Here is a 20324-nt window from a genome sequence, read left to right on the forward strand (position 1 = left end):
TTTCTTTCTTCTCCACACGCGATAGGCGGTGGCGACGCCGGCAATGGTGGCTTTTCCACGCCGTTGCCTCTTTCTTCATTCTTTCTCTCTTCTGTTTTTTCTCTCCCTCTCTGCCTTGGGTCTCTTTCTACGTTCTTTGTCAGCGGTGGCAACCTTTCACCGAGAACGCCTTTTTCTCCCTTTTCTCTTTTAGCATTTTTTCTTTTCTGTTGATTTTGTTCAACAAGAGCTAGCCCAAGTTATGGGCCTGGACCGTCAGGTCGAGAAGTCCGAATTCAAGAAGCTCACCTACCTCCGGTGCACACTCAAGGAGACCCTTTGCCTCCACCTGCCGATTTCCCTCCTCCTCCACGAAACAGCTGAAGAAATAACCATTGGAGGCTACTCCACTATTTCTCTTCCAGGTGCAGGGGGAGAGTGATGTAGTTTTGGCGGTTGGGCTGTGGAGGATGAGGAAGTGAAGGGTTGGAGAACATCAATGTACAAATCTCTGAACTCATTGTCGTCTACAACTCATCCCTCTTCAGACCTTATGATTAACGACCGCGATGATGTCGTTGCCGCGCCATTGGAGCCGGTCGTATCCGCTAAGGTTCCCATGATAGCAATGTTGAAATCACCCTAAGGGTTTCTCTGGATTTGAACCATGGCAAAGAATTGACTTCTGGTGTGGACGCTGAGACAAAAGGTAGTTGTGGCAAACGGTGATCCAAATCAGGACGGGGAGGAGCAAGACTAGGGCAAGGACGCCGCATGGCCTTCTGATGGCGATAAGAAAGATATCGAGTTGGCCAAATCTAGCAGTGGAGTGGTTACGCCACTCAAAATTGGGTATAGCGATCATGGTTATCATCCATTCCATTCATAATATAAGATCAGTGTGTTGTGTTGATTGTAAAGCAATTACTTGTGTTGAGGTTTTGTTTTCAACCGCCCAACCACATCAGTCTTCCTCTACACCTGGAAGATGGACTTAAGCGACGTCTTCGAACTCACCTCTCCCAGAGCCACACGCCTCTCATCACTGTTCCCACAAAGCGCATGCTCTTTATTTGTTGGTCTTGCTATTTATCTTCTTTATCTCATTTTTTTGTCTCTGTTTGTTGCTGTGTTGTGTTGATGATGGTGTTAACAGTAATGATAGTAGTAATAGTAGTAGTAATATAGTAGTAGTATTGGTAGTAATTATACTAGTCATATATTGATGGTATTCAAAATTTGAAAAAAAAATAATAATTTTGTTATTAATTGAGTTAAGTTGAAGAATTTAAAAAATTAAAGATAATGAAAGAAATGAAGATAATTTAAATATTTTAATTAATTATTTTAGTCGAACATAATTTATTTTTCATAAACACAATATTAATTTTATTCTTTTATGGTTAATTTTATCCGCATCTAATTATTGTTGGAAATAGTTATTTATTCCATGAAAATATAGCTTCTTTGAACATGAGCAGAGAAACACATCCAAACGATGTCGTTTTCAGAATAAATAAAAGAAACAACTTAGAACACGACCCGTGGTAGAAATCATCTTCCAGTAAAGCGCTTAAGTCATTATACATCTTCATCAAAGTACTTTTTACTCCTTTCGATCCTCAAAATCACAAACACCCTCTAAACGACGCCGTTTTGCACCAACTACTGCCAAAAATTTCCCTAAACCCTAGCTCAGAATTCCCTTTCGCACTTCCAAGAAAAGGGAGCTTTTTCACACTCACCATGTCCTCCGAAGACATAGGTCTCGTACCCGACCAGAGGATTGAAACCGGTCTCAGCTCCTCACTCGTTTTTCAAGACGAAACCTTGCGTTTCAGCTGCGGGGGACCGCAGCGTCGGGTCGGGGACCCGGGCCCGAAGACCCGGGAGCTTGGTGGGTTCATCGATGACAAGATGTTCTCCATGGAGCGCGACCGGTACTTCGCCGCACAGGGCTCTGAGTTCCGCCGGAGCGTCTACGGCGACTGCTCCGGCCGCCGTGATCCGCCGGGCGCACGCAATTGGAGTAGGAATGGTGGCGCCAACACTCCAAGCGGCGACGAATCCGACGGGGATGATGACGAAGATGATGACGATGACGACGATGACGACGATGACGTCGAAGGTGATGAAGGGCTTGTTGGTGTTGGTGATGGAAGCAAGCGCAATTCGAATCCAATTCTTGACATTAACGGTAGCAACGGTAGCAACGGTGGTGGCGGTGGTAGTTTGGGTGGTGTTAGTGCTGCAGAGCGGATGGCAAATGGGAAAGGACAGCATCATTCGTCTTATGGTATGAATTTTGAGACAAGTTTTGAATTTTTGCTTTATGTACAATTGCATTTTGATTTTGAATTTGATGTTTTTGTTGAGTTGTTGTAGTTTCTACTAGAGAAATGTTTGGGAAGGATGGTGATATGGGGCAGCTGGTGCATAACAATGCGAGTGGTACTGATGAAGATCATCATCAGAGAGAGAGATTGGGTAAATCACAGAGTGCTGTAACCATTGCTGAAACTGATTGTGATGAGTACTATTCACATTATCTTCATGGCACGGAAGGATCGGGTTCTGTGCAGAAAGTTATGGTGGATGAGAATGGTTGTGGGTTTAGTGGAAGAAAGGATGTTCTGTTTTCAAGCGAGTCAGGGGAGTCGTTGAGGGCAATTCTTTCTGATCCTGTCACGTAAGTCTCTTTCTGAGTTTGATTAACTTATTTTGCAGATTGACTCTTGTGCAGAACTAGTGTGTGAGGTAAATGAATAAACTTAAGTGCAGAATATCAACCATTTGCACAATTATACATGGTTGATTGATCCATCAGCCAAAAAAATCAGTCCGGCTTGTTCAAAACTGGTGGCATTTGTATTTTTCTTCTTTTAAATAAGGCTTGTTACTGGCTTATGCTTGCTTTATTTGATTTGATTGCTTTATCTTCTGAAAACACAGAGGTGCACTTATGGACGATGCCATGATATTACCTTGTGGGCATTCATTTGGTGGAGGTGGAATACAGCATGTTATTAGAATGGTGGGTTCTAAGCGATCAAATGCTGTAACTTTTGGACTTACCTTTTCTGTGACTAGTCATCTGAAAAATGTTTTTAACTATGGAGCTGGTAATTTTCAACATCTTTCTCTCATGTATGACTCTACATGCAGGATTGTAAAAGTAACTAATTGGGATGTTGTGGATAAGTACTTATGAAGAGTCACATAGGATAGGAGATAAGAATATGGTAGTACTGAGTAACTTAAATGGCAAGTCCTGGAAAAGTAAAACAATAGTAGTCTCAAAATTGATTCATAGATTCCAAATTTCATTTCCTTTGAGAACATGGAAGGTTATTGAATTGGTTTCGAGGATATGGAACTGGAATTTTTAACAAAGTTTGTAAAGAAAATGATATTGAATAGTGATTGCAAAAAATTTATCATGTTACTTTCATATTATTTGAGTTGCTGATCAACATATTATAGAATGTAGAAGTTTTGAGAGCAACTTATGTTTTTATTATCATGCTTCAGGACTTTTCTCATTCAGGAACACATGTATTTATGTAGCTAAGATAATGTTCATGTGATGCATTTTCAGAAAGCTTGCTGCACCTGTTCTCAACCCACATCCGAGGAATCGATATCTCAAAACCTATGTAAGCAAATTATGTTCAAATTCAATTATTTATACTCAAATAAGTTCCAGTTAAATGAACAACAATACTATACTAATTAATTTCAATTTTTGCTGATCACTTTTTGTGCACTTGGGTTTTGCTTTCATGTTGCTTATATGTAATGTACGCAAAAAGGAAAAGTACTATAACAAAAATGGGCTAGGAAGAGTTGAAAGGATTTCCAAACCTTCCTTTCTGTATTTGCAGTGCACTAAGTTGCTAACTACACACACTCCCCTTCCATCAATGCTTTCATTTACTAAGCAAAAACTAAGCAAACCTTTCATCTAAAAAGTTTATATATTGAAAATGCAAAATGCTGGATATGCGATACCTTCATTTTGTGAAGACAAATAAATGTATTATAACTAGTGATATCCTTTTTAACAATCCTAATTTGTTCCTTGATTTCTTGTGGGTCCTGTGCTGACTGCCCTGACCAGCACTTCGAGCTGCTGTGCAGGCATATCGGCGTGAAGAGGAGTCACAATTTTACCGGTCATCTAAAAGACGAAGAGAGAGATTTGATCAGGTGTGTGTTTCCATTCTGAACTATGTTTCTGTCTCTGTAAGTTGAGAAAATGGGATGAAAGGAGATTAGGATCTTACCTCATTTTTAGGTATATGTATATGTTGCTTTGACATTTTCCTTATCTTTTAATATGAGATATGTTTTGCATAGGACAGGGTGGTTTTGGAGATTCAGCTGTTGTAGAACCACCAAGGGGGAGAGGTGTTCAATTTCCTTTTGCTGTGATGGACCGTGTTATCATAAAGGTAGTATGCAAACATAAATGAGTTTACTTGGAGAATAATTTTAATGTATCAGAATAAATAATTGGAGAGAAATTGGATCAGGGAAACAAGAGGACACCGCAACGCTTTGTTGGGCGTGAAGCTATTGTAACAACACAATGCCTTAATGGATGGTTAGTGACTATATCTGATTTTTTTTCCTCTAGCAGTTAATTGCTTTCTTATGTAAATTTTGTGTTTCTAATATATAATGCTAACTTCCAGTGTGAAGTGAACTTGAGTGATGTTAAAGGCTATATATAACTATAAATAAATAATAAATGATCTTGCAAACATTATGCTACACTTTAAAATTGCTTGCATTGTTAATCAAAGACTTGGAATTTCAAAATTTACAGGTATGTGGTGAAGACACTGGACAATGCAGAGAGTGTGAAATTACAGTATCGGTCCCTTGCTAAGGTTTTGGATGATTCTTCAAAACCTTCCTCTACCAAGATGCCACCTAATTGGCGTTAGTTCTGAGCCATCAAACGTAGCTGATCATACTTCTCTACCAACATGATTGTGCTTTTGAAATCCCAGTGTTAGTGTTCCTTGTTGCAATAAAACCGTGGTAGCAACAGATCGTGTAAATATAGAAAGCCTTGTGCTTTGTGTTCCTTAATATTTATGATTGTATTTAATGTAATCATTTTGTTATACATAGATAATATTAGATACACTAACAGATTTATAGTAAAAAATGAATATGATTATTTGGTTTCAGTTTATGAGCTACGGGCATTGCATGTTTTCCAATTCCATTGATATAACCAGTATTTTCTGAAAGCGGGAAGTGCTATTTCACGTTTCAACTTGAAGTTTGGGTTGGACACTTTAACTAACAAAACGTGGTTGTGCACAAAGTTGTTGAATAATTTTGAATCTTTAAAAGAGCGAAATAGCATGTCACAAAAATATAAGTCTTCACACTGCCGTATATATGTTCTTTAAACACATTAACACATTTATAATGCGTTAAATGTTCACACCGTTGACTGTTCAACTATTATTTTTATTTTATTTTATTTTTCTTAAATCCCTCTTGCGTTTTAGAAATATGAAATTATTTGATATGGAGTCAAAGATATAACTTTCGTCAAAATCAACATTTCGGGCTTGGAAACTTCTCATAAATAAAAAAAACATTCAAAAACAAAATAAAACTTTATTACCCAAACTCTAGTTTTTCTTGTTTTGGTTTGGGTGGCGGGACGGGCCCATTTAAATCGGACGAGTTCCACCCAATTATGGTTCTTTTGTTTTTTAACATTATATATATTGTTTTTAGTAGTAAAATAAATTTTAATGTGGTTCCACCCAATTAGAAGTTATTCTTAAAGAAGAGGAGATAATGTGGTTACAAAAATTTAGACAACAGTGGACAAAATAAGAAGATAGGTTCTTTCATACAAAAATTCTTATTAGAAGAGGTAAAAATAGGATCCTTAAACTTAAAAATGTTTATGGAAGATGGTGTGATAATGTGGAAGAGTTAAAAAGTTTAGCTGTTGACTATTATAAAGATCTCTTTTGTCAAGATGAATATGCAAGTACTATCTTGCCAACCACTTATACCTTTTCTCAGATTGAGAATCGATACAGAGATGCGATGCAAGCTGTCCCTACTCATGAGAAAATTAGTAGAGCTATTTTCAGTATGGGATCCATAAAAGCTTCCGGAGAAGATGGATTTCCAGCTTTGTTTTACAAGGAACATTGGAACACCATCCAGTACTCAGTTTACACTTGTATAACACATTTTTGGGAAGAACCAGCAACCATACAAGAGGTAAATCAGACCTTAATCACTTTGATTCCAAAAGTCAATCAGCCGAAATACATTACACAATTCAGGCCAATTGTCCTTTGTAATGTGGTATATAAATGCTTATCAAAGATCCTTGTAGAGAAGATTAAGCCCACCTTGGCAAGCCGAATAGCACCAAATCAATCTAGCTTCATTCAAGGATTGATGATTCATGACAACATCATCATTGCTAAGTAAATGGTTCATGAGATGAGAAGGATGAAAGGGAAAAAATGATATATGGTGGTGAAGATTGACTTTGAGAAAGCATATGATAGACTTACCTGGAGTTTCATAAGGAAATGTCTTTAGAAATTTGGAATTCTGCAGCACATGTTGGATGACATTATGGCGGGAGTAACCTCAGTCTCTTACAAGTTAATGTGGAATGGGTGCAAAACAGATGGCTTCCAACCCACGAGAGGTATTAGACAAGGAGATCCGATATCCCCTTACCTCTTTGTCATTGCTATGGATAAATTATCACAACTTATTGAGGAAAAGGTGAATCGGAAAATATGGAAACCCATTAAAGCAGGAAGGAACGTGCCTCTCATCTCCCACCTCCTTTTTGCAAATGACCTTCTCCTTTTTGCTGAGGCAGGAACTAGCCAAATGGGGGTTATCCTTGACTCTCTACGAGAGTTTTGTCTAGCTTTCGGATTAAAAGTTAGTGCAACAAAAACATCTATTTTCTTCTCGAAGAATGTGGATGTTGTCATAGAAGTGCTATCACCAACCTAAGTGGTTTTGATGAAGTTGCTGAATTAAAAAAATATCTCGGGACTATGCTCACTAATAGTCGCAAGAAGAAGGACAAGTATAAGAACACTTTTGAAAGAGTCAAAAGCAAACTTAAGGGTTGGAAGGATCATTGCCTATCTATGGCAGGACACGTGACTCTAGCAGAAACTGTCATCAGCCCTTCCATTAATCATGATATGATGCATTCCATTATTCCCATTGGCATATGCAATGAAATTGAAAAATTGCAACGTAAATTTATTTTGGGGGAGGTAGGAGAGCAATGGAAAATGTACCATATTAACTGGAAACTGCTGTGTAAACCAAGTATGGGAGGCACGGGCTTTAAATCACTCCATGCTATGAATAAAGCTTTCTTAATGAAAATTCTCTGGAGACTTAACCAAGACCAAGATTCCCTTTGGGCCGGAATCCAAATCAACAAATATGGAAGGGGATGTGATTTAACTCAGCAAATTATATGTAATAATGCAGATTCTTCATTAGGAAAGATGGTGCACGAAATTGTGATCATCAATGGCGCCAACAACTTGGGACGCACAATTGTAATCTCAACTCTTTATCACAACTCCGCACAACTAACCAGCAAGTGCACTGGGTCGTCCAAGTAATAAACCTTACGCGAGTAAGGGTCGATCCCACGGAGACTGTCGGCTTGAAGCAAGCTATGGTCATCTTATAAATCTCAGTCAGACATATTCAAATGGTTATGGAGGATTGATAATTAAAAGATGAATAAAACATAAAATAAGATAAAGATAGAGATACTTATGTAATTTATTGGTAGAAATTTCAGATAAGCGTATGAAGATGCTTTGTTCCCCTTGAACATCTGCTTTCCTATTACCTTCATCCAATCATTCATACTCCCTTCCATGGCAAGCTTTATGTTGGGCATCACCGTTGTCAATGGCTACTTCCCGTCCTCTCAGTGAAAATGTTCCAAATGCGCTGTCACCGCACGGCTAATCATCTGTCGGTTCTTGATCATGTTAGAATAGGATCCATTGATCCTTTTGCGTCTGTCACACGCCCAACAATCGCGAGTTTGAAGCTCGTTACAGTCATCCCTTCCCAGATCCTACTCGGAATACCACAGACAAGGTTTAGACTTTCCGGATCTCAAGAATAACCGCCAATAATTCTAGCCTATACCACGAAGGTTCTAATCTTAGATTAGAAACCCAAGAGATACGCATTCAAGCCATTGCTAGTAGAACAGAGGTGGTTGTCAGGCACATGTTCATAGGTGAGAATGATGATGAGTGTCACGGATCATCACATTTATCAAGTTGAAGAACGAATGAATATCTTAGAGAAGAAGCATGCGTGAATTGAATAGAAGAACAATAGTAATTATATTAATTCATGAAGAATAGCAGAGCTCCACACCTTAATCTATGGTGTATAGAAACTCCACCGTTGAAAATACAAAAGTAATAAAGGTGTTCATTGGCTTCGACCCCAGAGGGAGAACCAGAAGAACCAAGATAAAAAAGTATATCCAAGATGAAAATACAATAATAAAAGGTCCTATTTATAGAGAACTAGTAGCCTAGGATTTACAGAAATAGGTAATTAATGCAAAAATCTTCTTCCGGGCCCACTTGGTGTGTGCTTGGGCTGAGCATTGAAGCTTTCACGTGTAGAGACTTTTCTTGGAGTTAAACGCCAGCTTTTGTGCCAGTTTGGGCGTTTAACTCCAGCTTTTATGCCAGTTCTGGCGTTTTGACGCCAGAATTTCTCTACTAACTTGCAACGCCGATTTGGGCCATCAAATCTTAGGAAAAGTATGGACTATTATATATTGCTGGAAAGCCCAGAATGTCTACTTTCCAACGCAATTGAGAATGCGCCAATTGGGCTTCTGTAGTTCCAGAAAATCTACTTCAAGTGCAGGGAGGTCAGAATCCAACAGCATCTGCAGTCCTTTTTCAGCCTCTGAATCAGATTTTTGCTCAGGTCCCTCAATTTCAGCCAGAAAATACCTGAAATCACAGAAAAACACACAAACTCATAGTAAAGTTCAGAAATGTGATTTTTAAATAAAAACTAATAAAAATATAATAAAAACTAATTAAAATATACTAAAAACATACTAAAAATAATGCCAAAAAGCGTATAAATTATCCGCTCATCACAACACCAAACTTAAATTGTTGCTTGTTCCCAAGCAACTGAAAATCAAATAGGATAAAAAGAAGAGAATATACAATGAATTCCAAAAACATCTATGAAGATCAGTATTGTTGAGTTAAGAAATTAACTAAATTAATTAGTGATGACAAACATTATTTTTGGGCAAAATAAATAATTAGTGTTGATTAATTATATTTACTTATTACTAATTGTTTATTGTTGCAGGCCAAATTTCAAGAGCCCAAATGGAATAAAAAAGCAATCAACAAAGATGTTGGGCTGAAAACAAAATTAAGGGCCCAAAGAAAAGAAAAGAAAGGAGCCAAAGAATCAAATCGAGCCAAGCATATCCATACTCGATCCAAGCCCGATCTGGTTTCAGAAAAGCAAATCCCTCTCTTTTGCTTAACCAAAAGCAACGTTCATCTCTCTTTTGTCCTAGTCAAATCAGTGTTTCAGAAAAGTAAGAAAGAGAAAGAGAGAGAACTTCTTCACCAAGCTAGTCACCAAAGAAGCAAGAGAGAGAAGGATTAAACTTGAAACTCAGAAATCAAATCAGAAAATCCAAAATCAAATCAAGCTTAGGTTATAGGTAAATCACTTCCTCTTTCATGCAACTCGGTTTCATCTCTTCTTCCCAACTCTCTGCTCTATCCGAAATGGGATACAATGGAAAGAGGATTTCTGTTCTTCTCTATTGTGTATCTACGGTCTTAAACAAGACTTGGGGACCAAGTTGGTTTTCAAGGGCTCAGATCAAGTTGACCATTGAAAGATTTCTATGATTGCTGTTTTATGGCTTTCGGTCAAGATGAAGAAGTCAGAAGCAAAGTTTCTACTCTAAGGTGTAATGAGAAAAAGTGATTCTGTGGGTTGGTGAAGCTCAAGGCTCAAGGTGTTGACCTTAGAAGAAGAATCCAGAAACATGCAAGGAGATAAGAAGAGGTTTGATGTTCATTCAGAAACCAAGGAGAGAAAACCATAGTGTGAGAACAGTGTTCTGTAAAAGAAGTTCCTCTACTTAGATAATGCTTTCTTTCAAAGAAGCATTCGGCCAATACTGAAGAACTCAAGCTGAGGTTTGCGAATCTGGTTTTGCACATAGCAAAGAGGCTGCTGATGAAGTCAATCTTCTTCATGTTTTACTGATTGTAATGTACTTTTCTAAGTTTATCTTTCTGTAATTTCTTGAGAGAAAAGGCATTGTGAGAAAGCTTAAGAAAAAGCCATGAGTGGAAAAAGGCTGAGAGATACACTTGAGAGAAAAGCCTAGAGTTATTCTCTGATTTCTTTAGGTTGATTAAGTGTCTTGTATCTTGTACCTGTAAGGTATCCCTTTCTTAGTTGGGTTAGCACTAAGAGGAATAGTTAGGTATTAGCATAGCCAATATCAAGTTAGGTTAGAACTTGAGTGTGAAAGGATTGGGCTAATCCTGTAAAATTGGTGTATGTAATACTGTTAACTATAGCGAAATTCTTCCATAGTTGTGGAGGAGACTAGATGTAGGTTGCATAGCACAAGGCAATCAAACCAGGATACATGCTGGTGTTAGCTTTTCCTTTCTTTGCTGAATTCTGTTTTCTGATATTCATGAGACAAAAATAAATTGTCTCATAAATTTCCGCTGCTGAGTTCAAACAGAACCTAAATTGAAATTTTATTTTAAAAGGGTAATAACAGCAACTAAAAGGAAGGCATAGATTCAACCCCCCTTCTCTAAGCCTACCACAACCTTCAAGTATTAATTAGATGAGCGGGGCTTTTAGCTTTTTGCTTCTGAACAGTTTTGGCATCTCACTTTATCCTTTGAAGTTCAGAATGATTGGCATCTATAGGAACTCAGAATTCAGATAGTGTTATTGATTCTCCTAGTTAAGTATGTTGATTCTTGAACACAACTACTTTATGAGTCTTGACCGTGACCCTAAGCACTTTGTTTTCTAGTATTACCACCAGATACATAAATGCCACAGACACATAACTGGGTGAACCTTTTCAGATTGTGACTCAGCTTTGCTAGAGTCCCCAATTAGAGGTGTCCAGAGCTCTTAAGCACACTCTTTTTTTGCTTTGGACCACGATTTTAACCGCTCAGTCTCAAGTTTTCACTTGACACCTTCACGCCACAAGCACATGGTTAGGGACAGCTTGGTTTAGCCACTTAGGCTAGGATTTTATTCCTGTGGGCCCTCCTATCCACTGATGCTCAAAGCCTTGGATCCTTTTTATCACCCTTGCCTTTTGGTTTAAAGGGGTATTGGCTTTTTCTGCTTGCTTTTCTTTTTCTTTCTCTTTCTTTTATTATATTTTTTTCGCTTCTTTTTTTCTTCTTCTTTTTTTTTCTGCAAGCTTTTCACTGCTTTTTCTTGCTTCAAGAATCAATTTTATAATTTTTTAGATTATCAAATAAAATTTCTCCTTTTCCATCATTCTTTCAAGAGCCAACAATTTTAACATTCATAAATAATCAAATTCAAAAATATGCACTGTTCAAGCATTCATTCAGAAAACAAGAGTATTGCCACCACATCAAAATAATTAAACTGTTTTAAAATCCAAAATTCATGTACTTCTTTTTCTTTTTCAATTAAAACACTCTTTATTTAAGAAAGGTGATGGATTCATAGGACATTCATAACTTTAAGGCATAGACACTAAGACACTAATGATCATGTAATAAAGACACAAACATAGATAAACATAAGCATAAAAATTCAAAAAATAGAAAATAAAGAACAAGGAAATTAAAGAACGGGTCCACCTTAGTGATGGCGGCTTGTTCTTCCTCTTGAAGATCTTATGAAGTGCTTGAGCTCCTCAATGTCTCTTCCTTGCCTTTGTTGCTCTTCTCTCATGGTTCTTTGGTCTTCTCTAATATCATGGAAGAGGATGGAATGCTCTTGGTGCTCCATCCATAGTTGTCCCATATTAGAACTTAATTCTCCCAAGGAGGTGTTGATTTGCTCCCAATAGTTTTGTGGAGGAAATTGCATCCCTTGAGGCATCTCAGGGATTTCATGATGAGGAAATTCCTCATGCTCTTGGTGAGGTTCTCTTATTTGCTCCGTCCTTTTCTTAGTGATGGGCTTGTCCTCATCAATGAGAATGTCTCCCTCTATGTCAATTCCAACCGAATTGCAGAGGTGACAAATGAGATGAGGGAAGGCTAACCTTGCCAAAGTAGAGGATTTGTCCGCCACCTTGTAGAGTTCTTGGGATATAACCTCATGAACTTCTACTTCCTCTCTCATGATGCTATGAATCATGATAGCCCGGTCTATAGTAATTTCAGACCGGTTGCTAGTGGGAATGATCGAGCGTTGGATGAACTCCAACCATCCCCTAGCCACGGGCTTGAGGTCGTGCCTTCTTAGTTGAACCGGCTTCCCTCTTGAATCTCTCTTCCATTGGGCGCCCTCTTCACAGATGTCCATGAGGACTTGGTCCAACATTTGATCAAAGTTGACCCTTCTAGTGTATGGGTGTGCATCTCCTTGCATCATGGGCAAGTTGAATGCCAACCTTACATTTTCCGGACTAAAATCTAAGTATTTCCCCCGAACCATTGTAAGCCAATTCTTAGGGTCCGGGTTCACACTTTGATCATGGTTCTTGGTGATCCATGCATTGGCATAGAACTCTTGAACCATTAAGATTCTGACTTGTTGAATGGGGTTGGTGAGAATTTCCCAACCTCTTCTTCGAATCTCATGTCGGATCTCCGGATATTCACCCTTTTTGAGCTTGAAAGGGACTTCGAGGATCACTTTCTTCTTGGCCACAACTTCATAGAAGTGGTCTTGATGCACCCTTGAGAGGAATCTCTCCATCTCCCATGACTCGGAGGTGGAAGCTTTTGCCTTCCCTTTCCTCTTTCTAGAGGTTTTTCCGGCCTTTGGTGCCATAAATGGTTATGGAAAAACAAAAAGCTTTAGCTTTTACCATACCAAACTTAGAAGGTTTGCTTATCCTCGAGCAAAAGAAAAAAGAAGAGAGTAGAAGAAGAAGAAATAAAAGAGATGGAGGGGGCTTTGTGTTTCGGCCAAGGGGGAGAAGTAGTGTTTAGGTTGTGTGAAAATGAAGGAGTGAAGATGGGTTTATATAGGAGTGGAGAGGGGGGTATGGTTTGGCCATGTATGGGTGGGTTTGGGAGGGAAAGTGGTTTGAATTTGAATGGTGAGGTAGGTGGGGTTTTATGATGGATGGATGTGGATTGGTGAAGAGATTATGGAGAAGAGGGTAGGATTTGATAGGTGAGGGGTTTTTGGGGAAGAGGTATTGAGGTGATTGGTGAATGGGTGAAGAAGAGAGAGAGAGATGAGGTAGGTGGGGATCCTGTGGGTCCACAGATCCTGAGGTGTCAAGGATATCTCATCCCTGCACCAAGTGGCGTGCAAAAATGCCCCTTTCTGCCAATCCTGGCGTTAAACGCCAGGCTGCTGCCCATTTCTGGCATTTAACGCCAGCTTCTTGCCCTTTTCTGGCGTTAAACACCCAGAATGGTGCCAGACTGGGCGTTTAACGCCCATTCTGCTACCCTTACTGGCGTTTAAACGCCAGGAAGTTTCTCCTCCAGGGTGTTCTATTTTTAATACTGTTTTTCCTTCTGTTTTTGCTTTTTCAATTGTTTTAGTGACTTCACATGATCATTAACCTACAGAAAACATAAAATAACAAAAGAAAATAGAAATTTAACATAGATAGTTAAAGATTGGGTTGCCTCCCAACAAGCGCTTCTTTAATGTCAATAGCTTGACAGTGGGCTCTCATGGAGCCTCACAGATGTTCAGAGCAATGCTGGAACCTCCCAACACCAAACTTAAAGTTTGAATGTGGGGGTTCAACACCAAACTTAAAGTTTAATTGTGGCTTCCCAACACGAAACTTAGAGTTTGACTGTGGGGGCTCTGTTTGTCTCTGTATTGAGAGAAGCTCTTCATGCTTCCTCTCCATGGTTACAGAGGGATATCCTTGAGTTTTAAACACAAGGGAGTCTTCATTGACTTGAATGATCAATTCTCCTCTGTCAACATCAATCATAACTTTTGCTGTGGCTAGGAAGGGTCTGCCAAGGATGATGGATCCATCCACATACTTTCCAGTCTCTAGGATTATGAAGTCAGCAGGGATGTAGTGGCCTTCAACCTTTACCAAGACATCCTCTACAAGTTCATAAGCCTGTTTCTTTGAATTATTTGCCATCTCTAGTGAGATTCTAGCAGCTTGTACCTCAATGATCCCTAGCTTCTCCATTACAGAGAGAGGCATAAGGTTTATACTTGACCCCAGGTCACACAGAGCCTTCTCAAAGGTCATGGTGCCTATGGTACAAGGGATTGAGAATTTTTCAGGGTCTTGTCTCTTCAGAGGTAATTTCTGCCTAGTCAAGTCATCCAGTTCTTTGATGAGCAATGGAGGTTCATCCTCCCAACTCTCATTACCAAACAATCTGGCATTTAGCTTCATGATTGCTCCAAGGTACTTAGCAACTTGCTCTTCAGTAACATCTTCATCCTCTTCAGAGGAAGAATACTCATCAGAGCTCATAAATGGTAGAAGTAAACTTAATGGAATCTCTATGGTCTCTGTGTGAGCATCAGATTCCCATGGTTCCTTATCAGGGAACTCCATGGAGGCCAGTGGACGTCCATTGAGGTCTTCCTCAGTAGAAATCACTGCCTCTTCCTCCTCTCTAGGTTCGGCCATGTGGGTTATAGTTATGGCCTTGCACTCTCTTTTTGGATTCTCTTCTGTATTGCTTGGGAGAGTACTAGGAGGGAGTTCAGAAATTTTCTTACTCAACTGACCCACTTGTGCCTCCAAATTTCTAATGGAGGACCTTGTTTCAGTCATGAAACTTTGAGTGGTTTTGATTAGATCAGAGACAATGGTTGCTAAGTCAGAGTGGCTTTGCTTAGAATTATCTGTCTGTTGCTGAGAAGATGATGGAAAAGGCTTGCTATTGCTAAACTTGTTTCTCCCGCCATTATTGTTGTTGAAACCTTGTTGAGGTCTCTGTTGATCCTTCCATGAGAGATTTGGATGATTTCTCCATGAAGGATTATAGGTGTTTCCATAGGGTTCTCCCATGTAATTCACCTCCTCCATTGCTGGGTTCTCAGGATCACAAGCTTCTTCTTCAGAGGAAGCTTCCTTAGTACTGCCTGTTGCTGCTTGCATTCCAGACAGACTCTGAGAAATCATATTGACTTGTTGGGTCAATATTTTATTTTGAGCCAATATGGCATTCAGAGTATCAATCTCAAGAACTCATTTCTTATGAGTTGTCCCATTATTCACAGGATTCCTTTCAGAAGCGTACATGAATTGGTTATTTGCAACCATTTCACTGAGTTCCTGAGCTTCTGCAGGCGTCTTCTTCAGATGAAGAGATCCTCCAGCAGAGCTATCCAATGACATCTTGGATAGTTCAGACAGACCATCATAGAATATACCTATGATACTCCATTCTGAAAGCATGTCAGAAGGACACCTTCTGATCAATTGCTTGTATCTTTCCCAAGCTTCATAGAGGGATTCACCTTCCTTCTGTCTGAAGGTTTGGACTTCCACTCTAAGCTTACTCAAATTTTGAGGTGGAAAGAACTTTGCCAAGAAGGCATTGACTAGCTTTTCCCAAGAGTTCAGGCTTTCTTTAGGTTGTGAGTCCAACCATGTCCTAGCTCTGTTTCTTACAGCAAAAGGGAAGAGCATAAGTCTGTAGACTTCAGGGTCAACCCCATTGGTCTTGACAGTGTCACAGATTTGCAAGAATTCAGCTAAGAACTGATGAGGATCTTCCAATGGAAGTCCATGAAACTTGCAATTCTGTTGCATTAGAGAAACTAATTGAGGCTTAAGCTCAAAGTTGTTTGCTCCAATGGCAGGGATTGAGATGCTTCTCCCATAGAAGTCGGGAGTAGGTGCAATAAAGTCACCAAGCACCTTCCTTGCATTGTTGGCATTGTTGTTTTCAGCTGCCATTGTTTCTTCTTCTTTGAAAAGCTCTGTTAGGCCCTCTAGAGAGAATTGTGCTTTAGCTTCTCTTAGCTTTCTCTTCAAGGTCCTTTCAGGTTCAGGATCAGCTTGAACAAGTATGCCTTTATCTTTGCTCCTGCTCATATGAAAGAGAAGAGAACAAGAGGGAATCTTCTATGTCACAGTATAGAGATTCCTTGAGGTGTCAGAGGAAAAGAAGAATAGAAGGAGGAGGTAGATAGAAGAGAATTCAAACTTATCAAGAGGGATAGAGTTCGAATTGTACCTTGAGGAGGAGTGTTAGTCCCTTAAATAGAAGGATGTGAGAAGAGGGGAAGAATTTTCGAAAATAAATTAAAAAGATTTTGAAATAATAAAAAGAAATTTGAAAATTTGATTGAGATTTTTGAAAATTAAGATTGGGAAAGAAATTAAGTGATTTTTGAAAAAGATTTTGAAATTAGAAATCAAAAAGATATGATTGAGAGTTAATTTTGAAAAAGATGTGATTGAAAAGATATGATTGAGAAGATATGATTGAAAATCAATTTTTTTTAAAAAAGAAAGTTTTAAAATTAAAGTTGATTACTTGACTAACAAGAAATTAAAAAATATGATTCTTAAAATTTAAAATTTGATCCTTTCTTAATAGGCAAGTAACAACTTGAAAATTTTGAAGTAAATCATTAATAGTAGCAAGGATTTTCGAAAATAATAAAAAAAATGGAAAGAAATTGATTTTGAAGAGATATGATTGAAAAGATATGATTTGAAAAAGATTTGATTTTGAAAAATTATGAAAATTTGAAAAAGATTTGAATTAAAAACAAAATCTTCCCTCTAGTGTCCTTCTGGCATTAAACGCCCAGAATGGTATTCATTCTGGCGTTTAACGCCCAAAATGCTACCCTTTTGGGCGTTAAACGCCTAGCCAGGTACCCTGGATGGCGTTTAAATGCCAGTTTTCCTTCTTCACTGGGCGTTTTGAACGCCCAGCTTTTTCTATTTGATTTCTCTGCTGAATGTTCTAAATCTTCAATTATCTGTATTATTGACTTGAAAAGACATAGTTTTGAATTTTTTTTTGAATTTTTCAATGATGAGAAACAATCAAAATACAGCTAATCTTAGGAAACTCAAATCAAACAAACAATGCATGCAGGAGACCAAACTTAAAAATTTTCATATAAGAGACACTAACAAATTGAGAATGCATATGAGAAACAACAAAACACACAAAACAAGAGAATTTAAAGATCAGAGCAATGAAATCATCAAGAACAACTTGAAGATCAATGAAGAACAATATGCATATATTCGAAAAATGCAAGAAGAAGAAAGTCTTGCAATTGACGCCAAACTTAAAAATTGACGCTAGACTCAAACAAGAAACATAAAATATTTTTGATTTTATGATTTTATAAATTTTTTTGTGGTTTTTCGAAAATTGAGTGGAAAAGAAAATAAAGGGATTCAAAATTTTTAATAAGAATTCCAGGAATCATTGCAATGTTAGTCTAAGACTCCGGTACAGGAATTAGACATGGCTTACTAGCCAGCCAAGCCTTCAGTGAAAGCTCCGGTCCAAAACACTAGACATGGCCAATGGCCAGCCAAGCTTTAGCAGATCATTGTTCACAACAACAAAATTGATAGAAATCAACAAGCTCTTGTGATGATAAGTTGAAACCTCGATCCAAAAGATTAGACATAGTTTCACAGTCAGCCAGACTTCAACAAATCATCATGAAACTCTAGAATTCATTCTTAAAAACTCTGAAGAACAAAATAGAGAATTTTTTTTATTTAAAATTTTTTTTTCAAAAATAAAAAATAAAATTACCTAATCTAAGCAACAAGATGAACCGTCAGTTGTCCAAACTCGAACAATCCCCGGCAACGGCGCCAAAAACTTAGTGCACGAAATTGTGATCATCAATGGCGCCAACAATTTGGGATGCACAATTGTAATCTCAACTCTTTATCACAACTCCGTACAACTAACCAACAAGTGCACTGGGTCGTCCAAGTAATAAACCTTACGCGAGTAAGGGTCGATCCCACGGAGACTGTCGGCTTGAAGCAAGCTATGGTCATCTTATAAATCTCAGTCAGGCAGATTCAAATGGTTATGGAGAATTGATAATTAAAAGATGAATAAAACATAAAATAAGATAAAGATAGAGATACTTATGTAATTTATTGGTAGGAATTTCAGATAAGCGTATGAAGATGCTTTGTTCCCCTTGAACCTTTGCTTTCCTATTGCCTTCATCCAATCATTCATACTCCCTTCCATGGCAAGCTTTATGTTGGGCATCACCGTTGTCAATGGCTACTTCCTGTCCTCTCAGTAAAAATGTTCCAAATGCGCTGTCACCGCACGGCTAATCATCTGTCGGTTCTCGATCATGTTGGAATAGGATCCATCGATCCTTTTGCATCTGTCACACGCCCAACAATCGCGAGTTTGAAGCTCGTTACAGTCATCCCTTCCCAGATCCTACTCGGAATACCACAGACAAGGTTTAAACTTTCCGGATCTCAAGAATGACTGCCAATAATTCTAGCCTATACCACGAAGGTTCCAATCTTAGATTAGAAATCCAAGAGATACGAATTCAAGCCATTGCTAGTAGAACAGAGGTGGTTGTCAGGCACATGTTCATAGGTGAGAATGACGATGAGTGTCACGGATCATCACATTCATCAAGTTGAAGAACGAATGAATATCTTAGAGAAGAAGCATGCGTGAATTGAATAGAAGAACAATAGTAATTATATTAATTCATGAAGAACAGCAGAGCTCCACACCTTAATCTATGGTGTGTAGAAACTCCACCGTTGAAAATACAAAAGTAATAAAGGTGTTCATTGGCTTCGGCCCCAGAGGGGGAACCAGAAGAACCAAGATCAAAAAGTATATCCAAGATGAAAATACAATAGTAAAAGGTCCTATTTATAGAGAACTAGTAGCCTAGGGTTTACAGAAATAGGTAATTAATGCAGAAATCTTCTTCCGGGCCCACTTGGTGTGTGCTTGGGCTGAGCATTGAATCTTTCACGTGTAGAGACTTTTCTTGGAGTTAAATGCCAGCTTTTGTGCCAGTTTGGGCGTTTAACTCCAGCTTTTATGCTAGTTCTGGCGTTTTGACGCCAGAATTTCTATGCTGACTTACAACGCCGGTTTGGGCCATCAAACTTGGGCAAAGTATGAACTATTATATATTGCTGGAAAGCCCAGGATGTCTACTTTTCAACGCAATTAAGAGCGCACCAATTGGGCTTCTGTAGCTCCAGAAAATCTACTTCGAGTGCAGGGAGGTCAGAATCCAACAGCATCTGCAGTCCTTTTTCAGCCTCTGAATCAGATTTTTGCTCAGGTCCCTCAATTTCAGCCAGAAAATACCTGAAATCACAGAAAAATACACAAACTCATAGTAAAGTCCAGAAATATAATTTTTAAATAAAAAATAATAAAAACATAATAAAAACTAATTAAAATATACTAAAAACATACTAAAAACAATGCCAAAAAGCGTATAAATTATCCGCTCATCAAAAGACCTTGCTAAAATCCATTCCTTTATTGTGCAATTCCTGACCGTATTTTTAGGGGATGGGAGATCAACCCACTTATGAAAGGATACGTGGCTAGAGAAGGATGAACCCCTTCTCCACTATATCATCAGACCGGTTGAAGAAATGTTTCAAGACATGAAAGTTTATGAAGCAAAGTTAAATGAAGACTCTTGGAACATCCCGTTTCTTAGACAATACCTTGATGAGGACACCATTAGAAAAATTCAAGCTATCCTATCTCCAACAGACAACCTCGAACAAGATAGGAAGAAATGGAAGTTCACTCAAGATGAAAACGTTTCAGTGGCTAGTGCTTACAAGACTCTGAAAAATGATGCGAGGGTTAAAGATTGGATTTAGAACAGTGTGTGGAAATGGCAAGGTCCTGAAAAGATTAAATGCTTCACTTGGATGGCTACCCACCAAAAGTTACTCACAGGACAAAGGAGAGCGCATTTCTTTGGTTCAGACTCTAGCTGCCATCGTTGCAAAAGAATGCCTAAAACTATACAACATGTATTACGAGATTGCCCAGCGACGTCCAGATTATCGGTAAGAATCATACATCACACTCATATCAATTTTTTCTTTAGAG

The 20324-nt window shown here is 38.5% G+C and overlaps 1 protein-coding gene and 1 non-coding gene across 5 annotated transcripts; both read left to right on the plus strand.

Moving 5' to 3' along the window:
* The first annotated feature begins 1531 nt into the window (after window positions 1–1531).
* On the plus strand, window positions 1532–5185 carry LOC112783743 (U-box domain-containing protein 62). Of its 4 annotated transcripts, none has more exons than XM_025826792.3 (8): window positions 1532–2275; window positions 2365–2668; window positions 2932–3013; window positions 3578–3635; window positions 4100–4188; window positions 4344–4433; window positions 4515–4585; window positions 4811–5185. In XM_025826792.3, the coding sequence occupies exons 1-8, from the start codon at window positions 1726–1728 to the stop codon at window positions 4929–4931; spliced, it is 1365 nt and encodes a 454-aa protein (XP_025682577.1). In that variant the 5' UTR covers window positions 1532–1725; the 3' UTR covers window positions 4932–5185. The 4 variants fall into 4 exon arrangements, 1 of the variants encoding a protein (XP_025682577.1); XR_003193558.3 differs by having other exon boundaries at window positions 1568–2275; window positions 4339–4433; XR_003193557.3 differs by having other exon boundaries at window positions 1587–2275; window positions 2932–3101.
* A 10458-nt stretch (window positions 5186–15643) lies between these two features.
* On the plus strand, window positions 15644–15751 carry LOC112787855 (small nucleolar RNA R71). Its single transcript, XR_003195243.1, has one exon. It is a non-coding gene; the product is annotated as a small nucleolar RNA R71 (small nucleolar RNA).
* Window positions 15752–20324: the final 4573 nt, after the last annotated feature.

Source organism: Arachis hypogaea, chromosome 20 (assembly GCF_003086295.3).
Source record: "Arachis hypogaea cultivar Tifrunner chromosome 20, arahy.Tifrunner.gnm2.J5K5, whole genome shotgun sequence".
In the NCBI taxonomy this organism is placed as follows: Eukaryota; Viridiplantae; Streptophyta; class Magnoliopsida; order Fabales; family Fabaceae; genus Arachis; species Arachis hypogaea.